The sequence below is a fragment of the Urocitellus parryii genome, chromosome 8 (genome assembly GCF_045843805.1).
Source record: "Urocitellus parryii isolate mUroPar1 chromosome 8, mUroPar1.hap1, whole genome shotgun sequence".
Classification (NCBI taxonomy): Eukaryota; Metazoa; Chordata; class Mammalia; order Rodentia; family Sciuridae; genus Urocitellus; species Urocitellus parryii.
The window spans coordinates 26617945-26640046 of record NC_135538.1 but is presented as its reverse complement, the minus strand read 5'-3'; the positions used below and the strand labels follow the sequence as shown (position 1 = coordinate 26640046).

Genomic DNA, 22102 nt, shown 5'->3' with positions numbered 1-22102 from the left:
GAATTGTCATTTGTTTTTCAACTCCAGCATTTTCTTTGTTATTTTTTTTCTTTAATGCATTTTTAACTTGAGCATTTTCTTCCACTTTGTCATAACACTTCTCTGAAAATCAATGTTCTTAATGGTTGTGAAATAACTAGCAAGGGATATGTGTGCAGCACCTCTTTATTTAGTGCCATCTGGATTCTCTCTTGTCAGTGGGGAATGGCCTAACCAGCGAGTTGCAAAGAATGAGTACACTGGGAGTGAGCTCCAGCAGAGCCTCATAGAATTGTTTTTTCCTTCAGGAACCGGCAGCTCTAGAGGCCTATGCACTGGGACATAGTGGAGGAAATAAAATGGCAGAGAGTTGTTTCTGGAAGGGACTGTGCCCTTGTTTGAGAAGTACTTCTAGTATTTTACAGGTATCAGGAGACTTATGTGGAATGAATTTGGAAAATAAAGGAGAGGGGAGAGAAAATTAGAGGAAGGAACCCCAGCTAGGAGAAGGAGGATCATCTATCCAACCACTTCCATCCATCTTCCCAACTCCTTTTCCTTCCCACCACAGGTTCTGTTACCTTCACAGACAGACTCCTTAACAGGTGTCCTCACTTTCTACTGACCCTTGGTCTTGCTCTGGTCTGCCTTTCCCCTCATTAATAAGATTGGATGCTGCTGGGTGCTCACATTACCTGAGGTTACCCAGGTTATTACAGCCCTCGAGCTCCACTGGTCGAACACCTCATGCCCATGGCTTTGGCCCAGTCTCTGAGAATATGAAGCCTTCACTTCTACAATTAGTGCACACCTGTGCTTTGATGTCCAGCCCCAGCTCAGCTACCTGTCAATATCTCTACTCGAGTGGCCAAAGGCACTTGAGCTTAACAAAGTTCAATGTGGCATGTGCTCTTCCACACTCCCACCCGGTCCCCAAATCCCATTTATTCCTGATTCTCCTGTCTGCCCAGTTGCCTAAACCTTAAACTTAAAATCATCCTTGATCCAGTTTAGATATGAGGTGTCCCCCCAAAACTCCTGTATTACTGTGGGAATACTCAGAGGTAAAATGATTGGGTTTTGAGGACTGCAACCTAATCAGTTCATCTTGGTTTGAAAGGGCTGGGTAGTGACAATAGGCAGGTAGGCTGTGACCGAAGGAGTGGGTCACCCAGGGTGTGCCCTGGAAGGGCTATTTTCCCCTGGACTAAACTGCTAAAACTGTGAGCCAAAGTAATCTTTCCTTCCTTTAAGTTATTCTTGTCAGGTGTTTTGGTCACAGTGATACAAAGCTGACCAACACATTTGCCATCATACCTGCTCATTTTTAGCTCCTAACTACACCCCAAGCCTGTCTACACTATTTCTAGCTCTTTATCTGTGTTCTAGCTCTCCAATCCAAACTGCTTTCCTTCCTTGCCTTCCTTAAAATTATATCAAGGTTTAAAAATAAAACAAGAAAATACACCGAGAATCCCAACCACCAGCTGGAGCTGCTACTCTGACCAAGCTGACATCTTGTCTCACCTGGATGACTCCTCCACCTCCTTCCTGGGCTGCCTCCCTGCACTTACCATCTCAGGAGCCTGAGAGATCTGTCAAGACCCAGCTTTTTAACTGTTCTTCCTCGTCTACCCTAGTCTTTTTCAGGCTATTTTCCAAACACTATCTACCTTAGAAACCTCAGTTCTATCATGACATGCCCTGTGAAAATTCTGACTGGCTACCCATTAGGATAAAATCCTAAGTCCTTAATGTGTCAGTCAAGGCCTGCATGGACTCCTTTCTACCTGCACCATTCTCCTCCTTACACTCTAACACACTGACCTTCTTTCAGTAACACACATACACCGTGCTTCTTCTTCTCAGCTCATTAATTCGGCAAGTATTTAATGAGCGCCTCCTATGTGCCTGCTGCTATTCTAGGTGCTGATGCCTCAGTGAGCAAAATAGGCAAAAAGATCCTGTCCTGCCTTCAGGGAGTTGGCAGACTCTTGGAGGGATGACAGTCAGTCATCAAGAGAAATAAAAACATAAACAGCTCAGAGAGTGATAAGACCTAAAGGAAACCTTAAAGCAGTAGAGGGAGATGGGAGGTGCTTGGAGGGTAAAGGGAGTTGTCATTTTAATCGGGCATCTAGAGAACACCTGACAGAAAGAGAGGCTGTGAGGCTGCTTCAGGAAGGAGCAGAGAGGCCAGGTGGCTGGAGCAACTGCTCAGGAGAAAAGGAGGAGGTGAGAGGCCAGATTGCAAGGGCCTTGTGTGACTTTTATTTCAATGGCATGTGGGTCATCTGATGTGGGAGGAGGAAGTGTCCTCAGTTGGGTCTTGACAGATCTCTCAGGCTCCTGAGATGGTAAGTGCAGGGAGGCAGTCCAGGAAGGAGGTGGAGGAGTCATCCAGGTGAGACAAGATGGCAGTTTGGCCAGAGTAGCAGCTCCAGCTGGTGGTTGGGATTCTCGGTGTATTTTCTTGTCTTATTTTTAAACCTTGATAAAATTTGAATTTATTATTCCCTCTGCCTGAAAATGCCCCCACCTCACCCAATTTGTAGTCATTTTTTTCAGCCTCGCCCCTCCCCTCGGAAAGTCCTGGCTCCACGTCCATGATCCCATCCCACCTTTCCCTAATTCCCTGTATTTTCCTTCACGGCAATTACCCCCAGTTCAAAACCAAAATGTTTACTCCACGAATCCCTCCACCATATTATTCCTCACGGTTGGATCCATAGTCCATTATCTGGTCAGTATTTAGTCAGTGAATCTAGGAAGGGAGACAGAAACTGTCCCTGACATCTAAGGACAGAGTCAGGCACTCTGCCATCATTATTTCTATAGCTATTCACAAGAATCCCATGAGGTGGTGTTGTCCTCCTTTTGGAGATGGGAGAACTGAAGCTTGGAGAGGACAAGTGACTTGCCTCATCTCAGTGCCACAGGCTGGAGTGGAGCCAGAAATGGAACCTAGTTTTCTGCCATCTCTATTGGTGTATCCGTGGTGCCGTCTCCCCAAGCTCTGTCCGTCCTGGGTGATTGAAGGCCAATCTGCAGGCCTTCCCCTTATTGCCCACTGGGCTCTCTGCCTTGGTTTCCACCCTTACCTCACATACCTGGAAGAAGGCTCTGAGACTACTTGGGCTCATCATGGCTGCCATGCGGCTGCCCTTTCTCCTCTCCCTTTTTTCTAGCTTACTCTTAGCATTTGTAGAGCTGGGCACTGTTACACATACTGAGTTGGCTATAAACCCCTCTCTCTGCAGGGGAGAACCATGTTGATAGGGTGGTTCCATGTTATTACCTCTCCTTAGAAAACAGATCAACTTTCCTGGGGCAGTGGTCCACGTTGTGCTAACTGCTAGACCATGCTTACTTACTCATGTGGCCTTTGAGCTACATTTCGGGTCTTTGCTTTCTTGTCCTGCATCTCAGGGCTTTGCTTTCTTTTCTTTCCATCTCCTACCTGGCCACTGATCCTCCTGTTTTGCTGATTAGTTTTCTTTCTCAAATCCACTGTTGTTTCACTGGCTAAAACAAGTCTAGATCCTCTTATCCTTTGGCCTGTTAGTCTTGAGTCTCAAGGGTTCATTTGATGTCTCTTTTCCCCTCTGATCTCTTAGCAACATGGGAAGAGTATTTATCCTTCCCCAAGGAAATAGGTCAAACAGATGGAGGTCTTTGACTCCAAGCAGTGAAGAGAAGAATTGACACAATTTGAACTGGTCACCTGGAGACACTGAAGGAATTAAACAGAACAGTTTCTGGGGGAAGAGAATAATGAGCTGTTCATTGTCTCTACCATAGGAGGCAGCAGTAGTGTCAATAATCACAAACAGTGACAAAGTATTAAACATCCAGGTTGATTAATAAGATTTGGGGCTGAGTCTCCCAATCAGGGTCCCTAACTACAGTGGGATTTTTAAAAGGGTTTAATTTACCATGTCACAAGTATGTGTGAGAATAATGAAATGCTGCCTAAAGTGCTTTATGAACTTGAAAGTCTTTCTCAAGTATGTGTTGTTATTATTAAAGGATATTGAAATGGTATTCTCAAGGAAACAGCTTTAGTTTCTCTGTTTTGATTGCAAGATACACCATCTTGGTCAGTGGCAAGCAGATGAAGTTGAAATTCTGGTTCAAGTTAGGAATTTAACTATTCGTTATTTGTCTCTAGAGGGAAATGTGTGCTGAGTTTTAACCTCCCTCCCACCCCCCACCATGGTGAGGCAAGGTCCAGGGAAGCCTCTGGGGCTATCAGGAGGAAGGACTTTAAAATAAGGAAGACTTGCATGCAGATAATTAAAAATTCACTAATTTATAATTGTAGGAATATCCAAGGGAAAGAATAATGATATTCATGTACAATATAGATTCTCAGTCTTTCAATACCTAGTTGTAACTGTGTGAATTTTCCTTTTGCAGAAACCTTGGGTGGTGTGGACACCATTGTCAAGATCCCTCCCCATTTGCTGAGGTAAGAGATGGAGACTGTGTAATAAGCGGAGGTGAATAATGCCCACCATGTTTTCCTGAAGGCCAGATAATGTTGTTAGTTTATAGCACGTTATGGGCTCACTGGCGACTTTTTGCATCCCTGAACTAGAATATTTCATGAGGTCAGCACCTTGGAAATCTGACTGCATTAATCTCACTGATAAAGAAGATCAAGTTGATTAAGAAGAAACATGATTCAAATTTAGGTGAGGGCTTGGTCAAAGAATACTATCTTCCACTGCAAATGAGAAAAGGGTGCCCACTCTGGGGATGTAGCCCTAAACCACATTGGGTGGATTTAAACTCTCACTCTCACTGGCATCCGTGGCTGGATTCCATCTTGCTGGTGGCAACTGTACAGCCCCATGCAGCAGCCCTGAGCTGCAAACGTATTTCCCCACCTTCTTTATCTATGCTACAACTTTATTCTGCTCATCATGAGAGAAATACATGTCCATAGTGAAAACTCTGGGAAGCACAGGAGGATAACGAAGCAGTTGTTTATAATTAACACTACTTTAGAATAAACAGTGAAAAGAGTTTAATAGGTTTTCTCAAATCTTTTTCCATGCACATATAGTTTTACAAATTAATATGAAATTTTATTTACAACTCTGTTTATACCTGTTTTTATTTACTCATGACCATATAAAGAATGTTTTGTAATGCCAATGTGTATTCTTCAAATTAAAGTATTAGATATACTTCCATCAACTGGCTATAGAATAATTTATTTAGCCCCTTTCCTATTATTAAGCATATATCCAACTTTTTCTTTAAGGTTATAAAAATATTGAATTTACAGCCTTTTGTTGAGTATGGTGTCTATATTGTCAGAACATGGTGGTTTATTAAGTATTTCCTCTCTTTTCAAGTAGATTAAACAAGAATTATGTTTCTTTCTGTTTTAAAATATCCATTACTTCTCCTATAATATCTGATATAGGCTTATTTTTTAATAAGGGACTCACATGTTAATCAAAGTGAGTGTACTTTAGTGTGCATAAAACTTGCAAAGGGACAGAATGTGTGGTAACAACACATCTGTATCACAGAAAGCTGTTTCTGTTGGGGCATCCAAGAAGATTAAGAACTACGAAGGCATGGGTTGTTTTAGGGAGTCAATTTTTTTTTTTTTTGGTACCTCACTAGTATAAGTAGTACTTTTTTTTTTTAAATCTGGATCCTTCTTTTAATTGGTGCATGTTCATGACGTGGAATAGTGGGCTTCACTGTGGCACATTCATATGTGCATATCAAGTACCACTTCTTAAGACTGATTTGCTTCAAACTGATTTTATCACATCTCCCTTTCCATCTTGGCTTTGGGTCACTCTCTCTTCCTTGTCAAAGTTACCATCCAGGTTCTTCTGTGATGCATTGTCCTGGGGTGCAGCAATCCCATCCTACCAGCAAAGAACCATGAAAAGACAGAGTCCACGTCAGGAAAGGGAATGAGTGTAAGAGCAGGGAACATCTTTTAGCATGTTTGGTAGTTTTCCTTGGCTTTCAGCAAAATTTAAGGAGGATCTAATTAGCTATGATAGACAAAAATTTTTTTTTGACAATGCCTCCTTCATTTTATGTAAGCATGTAAAAACAAGGTTTCTTCATCAATAGTAGTGAAAAAGGAAAATATATGGAATTGATGCCAAGTCCTGTCTTATGAATTATTAATACTACTAATAATGAGTTATTTTGGGCTAGTACTCATTTGTAGGAGATATGAACTCATTGAAGTAAAAAATAAACTCTGTCCATTTTTTTTGAAAATACATTTTTTACAAATGCATTTCTAGTGTTAACTATATAAGCATTTGATAAATAATTGTTGGTTGGGGATGTGGCTCAAGTGGTGGCACACTCGCCTGGCATGCATGGGGCACTGGGTTCGATCCTCAGTACCACATAAAAATAAAGATATTGTGTCCACACAAAAAAAACCTAAAAAAATAAATATTTAAAAAATAATAATTGTTAATGTTCTTTGGATCAATTGTGTGCATTAGTAATGATGGCTCAAATTAAGAGATAACCAAACACTGTGAAGCCTTAAGTTCACAGGAAATTTTCTAAAACTCATCTTAAATATACTTTATTACAGAGAAATATCATAGGGAGATTAACAAAACCTTTCAAGTATTAAAATATATTGAGAGGACTGAGGCTATAGCTCAGTGGTAGAGCACCTGCCTCGAATGTGTGAGGCACTGGGTTCGATCCTCAGCACCATATAAAAATAAATAAATATATTATGTTGATCTATAACTAAAAAATATTAAGAAAAAATCATATTGAGAGAAAATTCTCTGGGGGAAGTGAAATATGAATTTAGAGATAAAGAGAATAATGGAATACTTTTTGCTGATAAGGATGAGTTTGTTCATTTATTTTTGATGGAAGAAAATCATTTTCAAATTTCTGTGGTATTTAGATTTTATGAGATGCATTTACAGAGTGATATGTTTTAACTAAAAAAATTTTAATAATCCCATAGAGCCATAATTACAGCATTGCAATTAAAACTATAAAGAAGAAAATCTAAATGTGAACTTAAAATATGTGAAAAATGGTGAAGTCTCCCTAATGATTCTGTGTGTAAAAAATTTAATGGCTACTGCTTTGAAACTTGTTTTCCAGTCCAAAATGTGGATTAACCTGTCCACGAGGCTTTCTGTGGTCCTGGGTTTATGATAGAAAGTCTTTCTTCAGTGTGAGGGCTACAGATAATGGTGGAACCAGAAGGGGATTCCTCAAGGGAATGTTCATCAAAAGGCAACCGGGAAAACAACAAACAAACAAACAAACAAAAAAAACGGCAAAGGGATTTTTTCATTATGTGTTGGGGGGGGGGAGCAAAGGGAGATGGCTTGGAAGGAATGTAGTTTAAAGGGACCAAAGATGTGTGTTGGGTCCTCCTCTTAACCATTTAGCTTTACATCATTCAGTGGTATGGACTTTACCTCAGAGCTAGATAACCATCTTGCATACTCAGAGGAGATGGTCACAAAATTGGTGGGAAGCAGACAAGGGACTATGGATAGCATGACGTGTTGTCACCATTATTGGTAATATAATTCAGAGTGCTTATTCTAATGACAAAGAGCCGGTGACGTCATCCTTGTCCACAGAAGTGTGCATTATTGGATTTCAGGTGCACAATGAGATCCGTCAAGCATACTCGTACAGGGAACTGAACCCTATGAATGAGACATAGCAGATGTCTCATCTCAAACCCCTTTTATTCTGAAGAAGGAGAATGAAGACATACAAAAATGGAAAATACTGATATGTAGCAGCAAGGGTTAATTTACCATAGACTTTTTTTTATGTATAAGGAGGTTTGGGTTTGACTATAATCCATAATAGTCGAATTCTCTCAGAGCTCTTCTAGGATATAGGAAGAAGCCATAACTAGAGCGTAAAGGAGCTTGGGATCAATAATAGTGTGATTTTCTATTTCATGTCATTTTTCAGGAGGTGACATAATGAGGAGATGTACAGTCATGGGCTTCCCCCCTTTGTTGTGAGTCAGCCCTCCTCTAATCCATTGATTCATCTGCCAGACTCTCGAGCCCAGAGAGCACTTACTCTATTAAGTCATTATGCTTAATGTGGCACCCTTCTCTAGGAGCATCTGCTCAAAAACATCTAGGCACTAAATATTTGTCTGCTCACAAGAGACGATTTGGACATGTTAATTATTTTTCTTTAATTATACTTATATTTAATATATGGGAAAGAAACCAAGTTTATAAAATCTCTCTTGCCTTATCCTGATTTTGTACTTAGATTTAGTTTCCATTTCTCTTGAATAAATTGCCTGGAAGTGATTATTTGCAGGTGTAAAAAAGAATTATTGTTTGTTTTGGAAAAGGATGTAGGAAATCATTCAAACTCCTGAATACTTTTTCTGTGCTTTAATTTTTTTCTTTTGCCATTGACTACTTTCAATATATGACCACTTTGATAAATAATTACTAGTGTTGCTTTGATCAGTGGTGTACATTAGCAATGGTAGCCCAAATCTGAAGAATGTTGAACTCTTGAGAATACCTATGGTATTGTCTTTCCTTTTTTCCTTTTGCTGTTGACTGTTTATAGTGCTTTTTGTACAAAACTAAGTTCAAATGTCATGTGAATGATTTAAGTGATTGGTGAATGCATAGCGGATTCTAGGGGAGAATTCCATTATAAAGCTTATTAGATGGAATTAAGGAGTGATAAAGAGATATTGATTGTTTGTGTACAAGACTCTTTCACTGGGCAAAGGCCCACCCTTATTGTTGATGTGGTGAGCAGTACTAGGGAATCTGTCCTATGGACTGTTTCCTAAATCTGGTAGCAGATAGTCATGTGAAAAATCTTTCCACCTGCGTGCCCTTGGTCTTGCCCTTGGGTGAGTTTTAAGAGTACTTATCTTCCTCACTCTTTGCTCCTCATTTCTCTCTTCCTAAACTACAAGATCTCACATGCATCTTTGCAGGGTTAAATATACTCTATCAATTAGGGGGGCTATTGCAGTTTCCCTGCACTGGGGAGTTCATCAATAGCTCAGGCTGTGCCCTAGATTAGAGTCGCCATCTCAATGCTGTGCTTATTTTACAAGCAAAAGTCACTCAGGATGTTCCCTAAGAGTCACAGACTTGGTAAAATACCTAGGACTACGCCAGGTTGCTGCTCATAGTCACTGACACCATTGTGATTAGCCATTATTATTATTATTATTATTTTACCAAGTCATGAAAAAGACCTGAAAGCTAATCCAAAACAATTAGTAGGCTTCTTAACAAAATACCATAGGACTGGATAGTTTTTAAACAACAGAAATGTATTTCTCCCCATTTGGGGGGCTGGAAATCCAAGATCTGGGGGCCAGCATGGTCACTTTTTGTGAGAGCCTTCTAGAGGGTTGCACACTGCCAACTTATCCCAGTGTCCTCATATGGTAGAAGAGAAAGTGAGCTCCCTCAGGACTCTTTTAAGGGTACTAGTCCCATTCATGACAGCCTCCCATTTGTGACCTAATCACTTCTCAAAGTCTCTACCTCTTAATACCATCACCTTGGGGTTTAGGGTTTTAATGTAAGAATTTGGGGAGGACACAAACATTGGACCTTAGCTGTCGTTAACAGCATTCAATGTTTTCTGTCTTCTGACAGCTCTTTATTTTACCCTTTTACTCTCTGTCCCTCCCTGATTTTTCTCTTTGGTTTTGGGAATCACCGAAATAACATGGTAATTTTATGGGATTTTCAGGACCATTCTGGCTTTGCGTTTTTAGGGCTGATAGCTGTGTTCTGTGAGGCTGTCACAGAACAGTCTTACCTGGCAGAGAGCACCTGGTTTAAGCCCTGTTGGAATATTACAATGTTTAGCTTTTTGCAAGTTAGTACATTGCCCATTTCTTGCCCCATGGTTCTTATTGTTGTAGGGCAAGTCTCTCAGAAAACACACCAAGTCCCAGTTTTGTCCAAATTAAAGAGTCTTCATTTAGTCGTCTGGCCAGCGATTGCTCCCTATGGGACCCATAAGGAACAGTCTTGAGCCTCAACATTTTAGGATATTTAAAGGCAAGAACCGCAAAAAGCACATCCAGGTTGACATAGCTGTAAGCAAGCAGGTACAGAAGCTGAATTGGGCAGTTAGTGAGACAATGCAATGGGTACATTGATATTTCCCATAGGACTATCCAGGTTGGCATAGCAGCAAGCAATCAGAAGGGAAGTGGGTCAAAATGACCCTAGTTCAGTACAAGTTAGAGAATGGTTACTAGTGTCTAGACAATCTATCTCTGACAAGGTACACTGTCCAAGAAAAATGAAAACTAAAGAGAACAATTTTATATTGTATAAGAATTGCTATTTTGTGTTGCCAAGTATATTATGCTAGGTTAATATTAATGGGTACAGAGACGAGGCTTTCCCTTGGGAGAAGCATTTCTTATGTGCTATGGATTCTCAAGGTAAAATGGAGTCTGTTTGGTCATTGCCCATATAGCCTGCCCCATAACATTATGATGGCCTGGTTATGCTGATACCTAGATCCATCTGATCATTATTTCCTCTGAAAATTTGAAGAGCTGTGACTTTGTCCCTCACTATTTGTTAAAAGGAAAAGGACTTATGCTTCTAATGGGGACCTTTTAGCATCACTGTTATTTGTAATCATTACTTCTTCTAGATCATTCTTGACTTGCTAGACCATTCTCCAGAGTGCTCTTCTTTGTCCAGTGGAATCTTGCAATTTTCTCTGTCCCAGGAGTGGTCCATCTCTCTGCTGGCCCAGCTCTGTCCTTTCCAATGGATTGGAAACTCCAAATTCAGGTAGCTCTAGGTCTGGACACCCTAACATATTTTTGTGTAAATCTGCTAGAGGGGACTTCTCCCTCCTTGCAAACAAAGCTGGGAGACCTCAGGCCTCTGTCACCTGGGAAGCCATGGAGGAGCTGGCTAGCTCTCTGATGTACAACCCCATCTTTTCTATCAGATTTCCAAAGAGGTCAGAACTCGAGTGAGGCGAATGAGGCTGAGTTATCCAATCAAAGAACTGGATCCTGTCTTTATTTAAATATTATATATTTTGTTTGTCATAGCTTATTTGCATTTTTAAATTTTTGAATGTGACATTAAATATTATTTATCTAGTTACTGAGTTTTTTAGTGATGGCTTAGGCCACACCCAAGGCCAGTGACAAGGGGTTCACCCTGAGCTGCATTCCCAATCTGGCAAGAAGATCTCACAGCTGCTGAGGCCATCCACATTCCCAGGTGAGCTTTGGCCATGTTTAGAAGATCCCTCCTTATTCTTTCCCACTGGTAGGGTGGTACTGTGGGCACTTCCCAGTCCCCATCTCTCTTATGTCCTGCACCCACTCCCTAAATTGAAATACAGCATATTTATCGTGGTCCTCTTTCTTCCACAAGCCAAAACTGAGACCAAAATGAAAGCTGTCCAAGGATTGGGTTAGTAATCCAATGCTTCCCCTTTACAGGAGCTGCTCAGCTATTAGCAGTACATGTTGTAGGCTGTCCTCTTCCCTGAGCCTTTCTACTGTGTGGTTGGGGCAGCATTTCTCACTTCCTAAACCTGCTGTCCTTACAGCCTCTGCTGAGGTCCTTCTCTCTGTGTCCTCAGTAGACTCTATATAATTCTGTCATGGAGCTTATCTACCCGGTTGGCAGTTATTTAAGGGTACAATTCTCAGGTCCCACCTCTAGGGAGCTCATCTGTATACGTTATTCATCTTTGTGTCCCCATCCTAGCACCCTATACATATTTATAGGATGAAACCATCTCTTCAGACTTTACGTCATGCTTCCCAGGAGCCCTGCATTCTCACCTCCTAGATTCTTGGAAAATACAGTATTTGGGGGAATCGGTGCCAGAATGGAACCTCAGTGTTGGCAATAAAATTTTTAATATCTTACTGACTGAGGTTCCAAAGGTCCCAAAGAGTACACCCAGAAGCCCAATTCATTGACCTCAGCTAGTGTAGTATTAAATCCCTTGCCTTCCACTTGACCAAAGCCCAGACTTGCACAATGTGTATTAATCTTAGATCATGGGTGAGTGTGGTAGTTATCAGGACTCCCATCGATGTTCTGTACAAAGTGATGCTGACTATACAAAGAATCCAGTTCTCATTAATTTCCCGTGAAAATCCTTGGCCCACCTGGAAGAGGCATGCTGCCCACCTTACCCCCATCCCCACCATCTGACTTGATGAATCTGACTTGAATCGTTTCTGTTCTAAAGAATAAAGAACATCCACTTCCATCCTGCTGAAATCTGGGATTTTTCCTTCCTTCTAACTTCGGTTCCTTACAGCAGGACTGGTCCAGAGGAGATAAAACTGTCAAGAGAATCCTTGAGTTATCTTGTTAAAAGGCAGCCACTGGCAGCCGGCCTTTGGTGACATTGCTCACTGAGCATCCCCTTGGGAACAGTCCTGCAGTTCCTCGGCAGTACTTCAGCTACCATTTTGCTTATCTTCTCCATGATTCTTCAAAGCCAACCTCAGCTTCATTGCTTTCTTCTGCCAGTTTTATTTTCAGAAAGACCCCAAAGCCCCCTTTCCCAGTTGTCCTGCGTGTATTCCCCATCATCATGTTTCCTCTTTTCAGCCCACATTCTCAAGTTTCTCCTTGTCTTGACTCGGGGACCTACAGGCCTTTCACACAGGTGACAGCACATTCATCCGCATTTGTACCTGGAAAAGAACCATGGTAACAGTTTCCCGTACTTCACATGGTTTCTATTTTCATTGCTTCTGTGCTGCATTGATCTATTTTAGTGCTTTAATTCTATACTTTGAACCCTGGAGCCACCTCTGCAGAAGGTGGAAGTGTTTTCATTTTGTAAACACTTTTTTTTCCCCCTCCTTCCCACCTTCCTTCCCTGGTTACTACAGCTGACTTTTCTTTGCCGAGTCACACACGTGCTAATAAGTTTGGACTGTGTGGAGATAGCTCTCATGAATCTTGCTGGTTCTGCACAAAAAAAAAGAAAAGAAAAGAAAAGAAAGGAAAAAAAAGACACAGGAGCTTTACGACACTTTGCTTGGTCTAAACCTGGATCACTTTCAGTGTTGGAGAATTCTTGAGCAAGTATAAGCAGTAACATGGGGGAGACGAGGTCAGCTTTCTGGGGCTCTGGGAGAACCTTTTCCATGAGAAAGACTTGTCCTAGAGAAGATGGGAGCTATTCCAGCTTCCTGAGAGGTGAGTAGAAGGACATTCAGCGTTGGCATGTCATTCATGCCAACACGAAACACCCACCTGTGAAGAGAAAGTGGCAGATGGCATGGTCACTGAAATCTATGTAAGAAGTTGGGGTGCCCTGAAGATCTGGTTCTGTCTTCTCCCTTCTCTGCTGCTTTGGAAGAGAGTGTCCCTGTTACCTTTGAACATGGTGTTAAGTGACAATGCTACACGATTCCTAATGTACAGTTTCTCGTATGCGTTATCTGTCAGCCTGTAAACTAAGCCTAATGATTTTCCCCTTCCATTCCCTTTGATAAGGGAGACCTCCAATTAGCTCTTAATTATAAAGTGTCTCTTGTTAATAGCCCCAATCTAAAAGCACTTTTTAAGTCCTCACTGAGAGAAGAAGCTAGGACGGAGGGGCATTTGCCTTGAGGGAGATTTCGGAATGGGAGGAGGGTAGATATTAATTCAGAACCCAGCCAAGGGTACTTTTCCTTCCTTTATGTCAGTCTATGTCTTTGTAACACGTAGCTTCATAGAGAAGTATTAGAAGGAAGCATAACTCCATTTTGAAGAAGTATAACATTCCCATCATGGGTTTTGTTTCTAGGCCTTTTCCTTCCTTTTGAAAGGAATAAGGATAGAATTTTTGCCTTGTGGGTTATTCTATATGTCATTCTCAGAATGTAACTGACTCCTTTAGGTAATGTAGGCCCAAATTCTTGCTTTAATTTGGAAGTACAACTCTGAGAAGTTGTTGACATTGAATGCTTATAGAAGTGGTTTCCAAACTACGGCTTCATTGATTTCAGTAGCCCAGTGGGTATTTGTATCTCTCTTTTTAATTTTTTTTTTTTTTTTTTGCAGGGGAGGTATGAGGGATTGAACTCAGGGGCACTTGGTCCCTGAGTCATATCCCTGATCCTAGTTTGTATTTTATTTAGATACAAGGTCTCACTGAGTTGCTTAGTGCCTCATTTTTGCTGAGGCTGGCTTTAAACTTGCAATCCTCCTGCCTCAGCCTCCCAAGCTGCTGGGCTCACAGGTGTGCACCACTGTGCTCTTCTTCACCCTCCAGAAATTTTCTTCTGAGAAATCCTGGTGCAATGACTAGAATTATATTTATTTTCTTGGGAAGACTGTATTAAATATTGCATATTTTATTTTCTTGTATTTTTGTTGTACTGCATATTTAGGTCTAGCTGAACTCTGTGTGAATCAGTAGGATTATTTAATTACTCAGTGCCCCGATGCATCTTTTTCAAGTCCAATACATTTGCAACAGATCTCCCTTTACCTAGAGTCCAGAACTCTTAATATCATGATCTTTAATATGCTTCATAGCCTTATGGTTCACATTTTACCATATAAAGTTGGGACACATAAGAACACAAGTTAACATTTTTTTAAACCTTTTTTATGTGTCAGGTGCTGTATATGCTGGTTGTATGTAACCCTGACAGCTGCCCTGTGAGGAGGGGAGGTCCTGAGGCTTGAAGGGGCTCTGGAGCTGCCTTGGCTCCTTGAGCCAGCCCAGGGCACAACCAGGGGAGCTGGGATCCAAAACTCACCTTCTTAACCCTCTAGGGGACATTCCTTCTCCCATTATTTGATTTAACACACGAGTTTGTTTTTTCTCATTTGCAATTTATGAGAAGAGCTGAGATCTACTAAATTCATTTCATACAGTGCATTATTTGATGAAGCATTGTTATTAAAAAAACTCTTGGAAAATCTGCTCTATTTCTCTACTGCTCAAGAGCAACTTACTAACATAGAAATATGCATTATACTGTGTGATTCCTGAGGGGCCAGGACTTTTAAAAGTGGGGGTGTCCTACATTCAGACTGAGGGGCGAGTCATGAATTATTAGAGCTATTGAGATTAGTATGTATACAGGGCGTTGCCAGGAAATGACCTAAATTGACTTTTCCTCTTTGTAAGGCAGAGGAAACCATAGGATAAAAGAGACTCTGGTATGGAATTAATGTGAATACCCACTGGGGAAGCCTGAGTAATTATGCAATTAAAGAACTAACCCATACCTCTCCAAACTTCTGCAGTCTTGACTGAGGGAAGAGGCTAGGTAGCAATTAATATTGCTTCTTCAGGAGGGTCAAGATGAGCAACTCTGCAGATTTACAGGAGAAGATTTAAGGTCAGCTCATTTTTAGGCCACAGTTAAAGGAATGCATCTAGAATAGATTAGATTTTGAGCTGGAGCAGACTTTGTGTTTCAATTACATGAAATTCAGAGGGAACTGGATGAATGAAAAGATTCTTTTTTTCAGCCAGGTATGGTGGCACACACCTGTAATTCCAGTGACTCAGGAGACTGAGGCAGGAGGATCACCAGCTTGGGCAATTAAGCAAGACCCAGTCTCAAAATAGAAAGGGATGGGATGAGGGTATATATAGCTCAGTAGTAGAGTGCTTGCCTAGCATATGTGAGGCCCTGAGTTCAATTCTCAGTACCAAAAATATATATATATTTTTTTTAAAGAATTTTTTTCCCTCCACAAAACTGTAACTTCAAAGGAAACAGTGGCATGGGGAATGTAATCCCAGAGGCTTAGGAGGCTGAGGAAGGAGGATTGTAACTTTGAGGCCAGCCTCAGCAATTTAGCAAGGGCCTGTCTCAAATTAAAAAGGGCTGGGATGTAACTTGTAACTCAGTGGTTATGCACCGCCTCCCCCCCCCCCATTGTTTGCTTTCTGATGTAAACCCCACTTTGTTTTTCTACTTACCAGCTGGGAGAAAATGTTTCAAACACAAAAGGGGTTTTGTTTGCAGATTCCAGAGGCTGTTGATGGGGAAGAAGCCAGGAAGCTGTGTCCACTGTGCCCAGTTGTGGCAAGAGTGGAGCTGGGACAGGAAGGGGCAGAGGGAGGAGACTAAGCACAGAGAACCCCCTGGACTGAGCACATGAGGGAAGGCTTCTAGATTTACCCTCCAGCATTTTACTCCAGCTCTAGAATAAAGCTTGGCACGCAATACAAGGCCAATAACATGATATTTGCTGAAAATGGAGAGGGAAGGTTTTGTGTGTTTCAGAGATAGTAAAAATATAGATGTGATTTAAAGCCAACAGGCTATTTGATTAAGAAAGCAAAGGATAGTTAGTACAAGGTAAGCACGCCCAGGATACTGGGTCGGTGCTTGCTCAAGATGATTGCCTGTCCGCTGTCTTTGTGGATGACTCTATTGAGGAGTCTGGAGAGTGGGGTTGGTAGTGGGAGGATGGGGGTAGGATCTAGTCTCTGATGGGACAGTCGGCAGGTGGGGATGGAGTCAGAGCCCAACAAGCAACAACATTCTGTGTGCCAGGAGCACAATGAGGGACAGGACATAACCTGTCCCCTCAAGGAGCAAGCCACTTGCTGAGGAGAAAGTAAACAGGTCATTGTAGTACACCAAGGCCTTATGCAAGTCATTTTCCATGTCAACTTCTATAAATAGAGATGGAAATTGAAAGGTCTGGGAGCTACCTGTTTCCCCATTGTAACCAGTCTGGAAAGGCCCATAGCAGGCCACAGAGGTGGTCTCAGCCTCCCTGGGAGGACTCAGCATGCAGCCAGACCTTTGTATCTCCTCCATACTGGGGAGGGGAGCAGCTTCCACCTGCAGGGCTCACTCTCAGGCCTCCCTGTTGCTGCCAGTGATCAACAGGACACTTCTGAAGGCTTTTGTTCTCAAGACCCTGTACACTTTTTTACATTATTGAGACTCCAAAGAGCCTTTAAAAAGATGGATAGGTAATACGTTGTTTTAAATGTATATACCATTTAACATACTAGAAATTAAAATAGAAATTGTAAAAAATTTACTCATTAAAAACATCAATGGTAAACCTATTACATGTTCATAGAAATTATTTTTTAATGAAAAATAGCTACTTTTATTCTGTTTGAGCCATTTTCATAGCTATGGAAGATTGTGAATATTACATAAGCTGTTGGGCAAGACCATGGATTTTGCAGAATGTGCAACCCAGAAGTGAATCCTGGTAAACAGGCTTGCTATATCTGGCAGTTTACACTGTGATTAAACTTTTATTTTTTTTCTCTTCCAGTGCTGAGTTTGAAAGACTGATTTTGGATAAGAAAACATGGGAACTTAAAACAAAGGGGCAGACACGAATCTGGATTTAAATTGTATTTGTTCCTGTTCCTAAGGATGCAAATTGGTCCTTGGGAATTTTAAACAAATGGCTTGAGCAGGCAAGATCTGGCAAACTTGACTGTGGCAGTCTTAAATGTTTGTTAGAATAAATTCTGGTGGTTGAAATAAGGGAACTGCAAGCCTATAATCCCAGTGGTTCAGGAGGCTGAGACAGGAGGATCACAAATTCAAAGCTAGCCTCAGCAACTTAGCAAGACCCTGTCTCAAAATAAAAAATAAAAAGGGCAGAGGATATGGCTTAGTGGTTAAGTGCCCCTGGGTTCGATCCCTAGTAGCAAAAGAAAAATAAATGAACAACCAAACAGGGATCTAAGGCTATTCTGGCTATTTCTACCAACGTGTTCTTCTTTCAGTTTTGCTTATAGATGCAGGAGATTTTGGGATGGTCTCTCATGGCAGTCTGTGATGAGGTTGCTGTTGTTAATCACTAGAGAGCACCCCACATTTCCACATACCTGTTGAAAGAGAGTTGTCCAACCAGGTGCAGTGGCACACACCTATAAACCCAGTGAGTTGGCAGGGTGATACAGAAGGATCAGCCAGCCTTGGTAACTTAGTGATAAGAATAGACATATCTTCTGGAATGTTATTCAGGGGTTTTCTTAAAACCCCTCTTATGAGACAGTTGTGAGCATTTGCACATTCTCTGGGCCTTCCATCATTTTCCTATGGAATAGAAACCATTGCTTGCCTACTGGACATTCTACTGACCCTGTTCTCCAACAGAACCCCCAGGGTATAGGGTCTCCCATTATTTTTATCCACCTGTGCTCTCAAGGATGCTGCCCTGCAGCTGGCCTGGTTATTTGGTCTGGCTCCTGGCATGGCCTGCTTCAGGAGGCAAACGGGATGCTGTCTCAATCTTGATGAAGATGATGGTCATTCTTTCTCTAAAAATTACCACATTCAAATGGGATGCTTGGAGTCACTGCAGCTGGTTTGCAGCTATGAGGGAGCCAGCTTGGAGATAAAACTGACATGTCTGGAGTGGCTTAGCAGAAAGATGGAAAAAGCTGGGTTCTTTGCTCTGTCATGAAGACACAGAAATACTTAAACCCAGAGCCAACTGCCTCCTGGTTGGATTGGTGGGGGTTGGATTTCCTGTTACTTGCAGCTAAAGTTTCCCTCATTGACACACCCTCCCCTCATGGAATCCATGTGATTCTGAGGCCCCCGAGAAGAGAGCCCAGGCCTGGGCAGCAGCTATCACCAGTCTGACCTGTCAAGACTGTAGGATCCTTTTTCTCTTGTCTGGATACCTTAGGCCACTTTATTGTGTTCATACCTTTTCTGTAGGATAAGGAGTTGAGATTCTAAATTAAATGTTTAATACCATTGGTAAAACAGGAAGGAGAGCTCAGATATCTGTGACGTTTACTAAGTGTAGGGCTTAGAGATGGCAACTCGGCATCCTCTCCCACACCTGGATGTGCAGCTACATCTGTATTATAGCCCTGTTCTGTCTCTGTAAATGACTGACTTGCATTCTCTCCCAGCTAGACCCTCAACTCCACCATCTTATACCTGTGGCCTCTGGAGCAATGTGCCTGAACCCCAATATTGAGGGCCTTTCAGGGCTACAACTATTCTGGGAATTTTACCAGCAACTTCACATACACTGTATTATTAAATTTTATAAGTACAATTAGTAGAATGTGTAATTTGATTAGAACACTGAGGCTTGAGTGGTAAAATCATTTGCTATGAGGCCCCACAATTAATACATGATTAACAGGGGGTCAAATACAAGTGTGACTAAAAAAGATTATTTTAACTAATATGTTCTGGGTTTTCAATGCATATTCAATTAACTATTGTTTAGCTATCTCAGTATAGGAATTATTGTTCCTATTTCTGCATTTTATCTTTCACTCCTGGGAAATGTTTCATGACAGGCATATAAATGATTACCTGAATTTTGGATCTTATTAGAGTACATTAGTTATGAACATATTCAGTTGTAGGTGATGGAAAACCCAACAGTGGTTTCAATGAATTAGGACTTATTTTCCTTGTATGACAAGCAGTCTTGAGGTAGGCTCTCAGCACTAGTATTTCCAGGATTCTCATGGGGGTTCATTATATTTGATTTTTCATGCCACAAAAATGTCTATTACAGCTCCACACATCACATCCCCATCCAAGAGAAGAAGAAAGCAAAAAGAAAAGAAGTGTCAACAAAACAGATCTGGTCCTTTCAGGAAAGTGAACGCTTGCAGATGAGACACCTAAGGCTTAAAGAGAACACAAGTGTGCGAGCCAGGACATGAGATGAGGACTCCTTCCAGAGCCTCTTCCCACTGTGTATTCCTTGTATTCTGTAAAGAATTTGCTTTCAGAGCTCTATCTCCTGCTCAGTAGAGAAGCTAAGCTCCAGGGAAAGCTGAGGGACCTGCCAGGACAAGGCTGCAGGTTTGTTAGCCAAAACCAAACATCGTCTCCTGGAGTCAGGCAGTTCTTAACAGCCCCTGTTGCCTGTCATGTACTAATGGCCTCCCTTAGTGCTGTCCCACTTGAACCAGAGCAGGGGGCTCCCTGCTCAGATACTCCTCTTTCAGTGGCACCAGCAGGGGAAGCTCTGGCTCTCTTCTGGGACAACAGCTGGAATCCAAACTGCATAAGGCTATGGGGGTCCCTCTGAGTCCCTGGGGAGAGGGAATGCCTCCTGGTGTGGCTGTGAAGAGTGGCAGTGAGTGAATGCCCCCAAAACTTGAGCAGGAATGTTTATTTCCCAGCACATCCTGCTGGGTAGGTTCTTGCTCTCTGAGGCTGGAGCAAAGTGTGCCTGCTCGGTGCCTCTGACACAGTGGGAAGAACACTGTGGACCAGCTCAGCTTACCCCTGATGTCAGGTTACCCTGGTAACAAGGCAGCTGCACAGCAGGCAGGATGATTTGGAGATGGAGCCGTTTACTCTTAGTTTTCCTCCCATTAGTATTAGAACAGAAAATAGGTAAGGGTCCTTTATTTTTTTTTTTTTTTTCCTCTTGTGGAAGGAGATGCACCTTTTCTTAACTGGAAGTGTCTTCACAATAGGATTTGGTCAAGAAGACAAATGATTATGGTGTTCAACATTCTTGAACACTACATAAATTTATTGGCAAATTCCACTTTTTTCCAGGTGAACATCTTCATCCCCTTCAGGATCTTGGCTTGTTTTTCTCTGATTTTGTGGGCACCCTGGGTGTACTCAGCAAACTCACTGACTCTCTGGATGTAGGCTCTTCAGCCAAGCTTGCGTGAATAGCTGTGCTACATTTGCTCTTGTGAAGTCTGGCAGGTCTGAATGGCCAGGTGACTTACATCCCCCATGATAAGGAGGGTCACAGCCCATCACCCTCTGCAGCTTTGTTTTCGAGCCCTGACTTGAGATTGTTGTCAGGCACCTTTCACTGTGTGTGTGTTTACTGTCTTTGGTCTTTAATCATTGCATTGAGAGAATATTCTGCTACTGTTTTTTTTTTTCTTTTTCTCCAGTGTGTAAAGAAAAAATACTGAACATATTTGTTTTCCTTGCAGCACATGTCTTATTTAGAGAGGTCACACAGCCCAACAGTAGGTTGGATACTACCCTGGAGGAGAAAAGCAGGCACCACTACCAATATGGTGGCCTTTGGGTGAGTGTATGTGAGGCAGCTTCAAACAGGCAGAGGAGAAGTGTCCAAACAAGCCCTCCAACCCTTAGAACTAAGTTTGTCCTGAGAAATACAGTCTTGTCTTTGCATCAGACAGTGCCAGACCCAAGGCCACCTTTTTGGCAGGTGCATACAGATCTTAGTTAGCTGATAGTGCAGGTTGGGGGTGGTGTGGCGTGTGTGATATGTTTAAAGTAGGAAGCTAATGAGGAAGCAAATCAACCTCTCTGTCTCTGGCTCTTGCCCAAGGCCTATTTTTGAAAAGTGCTTGCTGTGCAGAATCTGTTGGGATAGTCAATAGCTGAAACACCACACATATACTTCTGCTGGGAAAAGTCGCCACTTATTGGAAAATAAAATTTTACAACGTTGTTCTCTGTCTGATGTTTCTTGCCAAGATGAATTAGTTAATGGGAGTTCTTTCTATAAGTAGGTGGCTGAAAAGGACTTTTGAGGTCTATGGAGGAAGAACTGTAGACCTCGTCACAGATGACAGAAACTGTAGCTCACCATGTAATGAGTTTCAGTTTGGCCTATGGTATGAAGCACAATGGTTTAAAATTATTTAGAAATTAAGACACCCCCCTACACACACACAAATGACATGCTTATAAGAAGAATAATGTCAGATTGTGAACTGAGTGTGTTCTCACCATAGAAAGCCTAAAAAGCACAATGTCTTGTCACTTGAATTATGCCATAGGTCTCATTACCTCCCACATTATAGATGAAGAGATGTAGGCTTTGAGAAGATGGCTTGCCCCTGGCTAACTGGTAAAATCTAAACACTCACCTTTGACTATTGAATACCAAAGTTACATCACCCAGACATAAGGAATCTGACATTTGGTTTGTTTTCTTCCGAGTGTATCTAATGGAAATTGGGACACATGCTAACATTTTGTAACTTGCTATTTTCCCTCAGTTTTATATTAAAAATGTTTTCTAAAGTTATTAAAGATTTTTTTCTTTATATTTGGTGCCGAGGATTGAACCCCATAAGGCCACATTCCCAGCCCTTTTTAAAATTTTTATTTTAGAGACAGGATCTTTCTGAGTTGCTTAGGTCCTCACTAAGTTGCTGAGGCTGGCTTTAAATTTGTGAT

General features: G+C 41.7%; 1 protein-coding gene across 1 annotated transcript in view; it reads left to right on the top strand.

Annotated features, from left to right (window-relative positions):
- Positions 1-22102, top strand: part of Arfgef3 (ARFGEF family member 3) — a 152557-nt gene that overhangs the window by 3519 nt on the left and 126936 nt on the right. The window contains exon 2 of the mRNA XM_026391876.2: positions 4399-4450. Coding sequence (XP_026247661.2) covers positions 4399-4450 — 52 coding nt within the window. The remainder of the gene's footprint in view (positions 1-4398; positions 4451-22102) is intronic.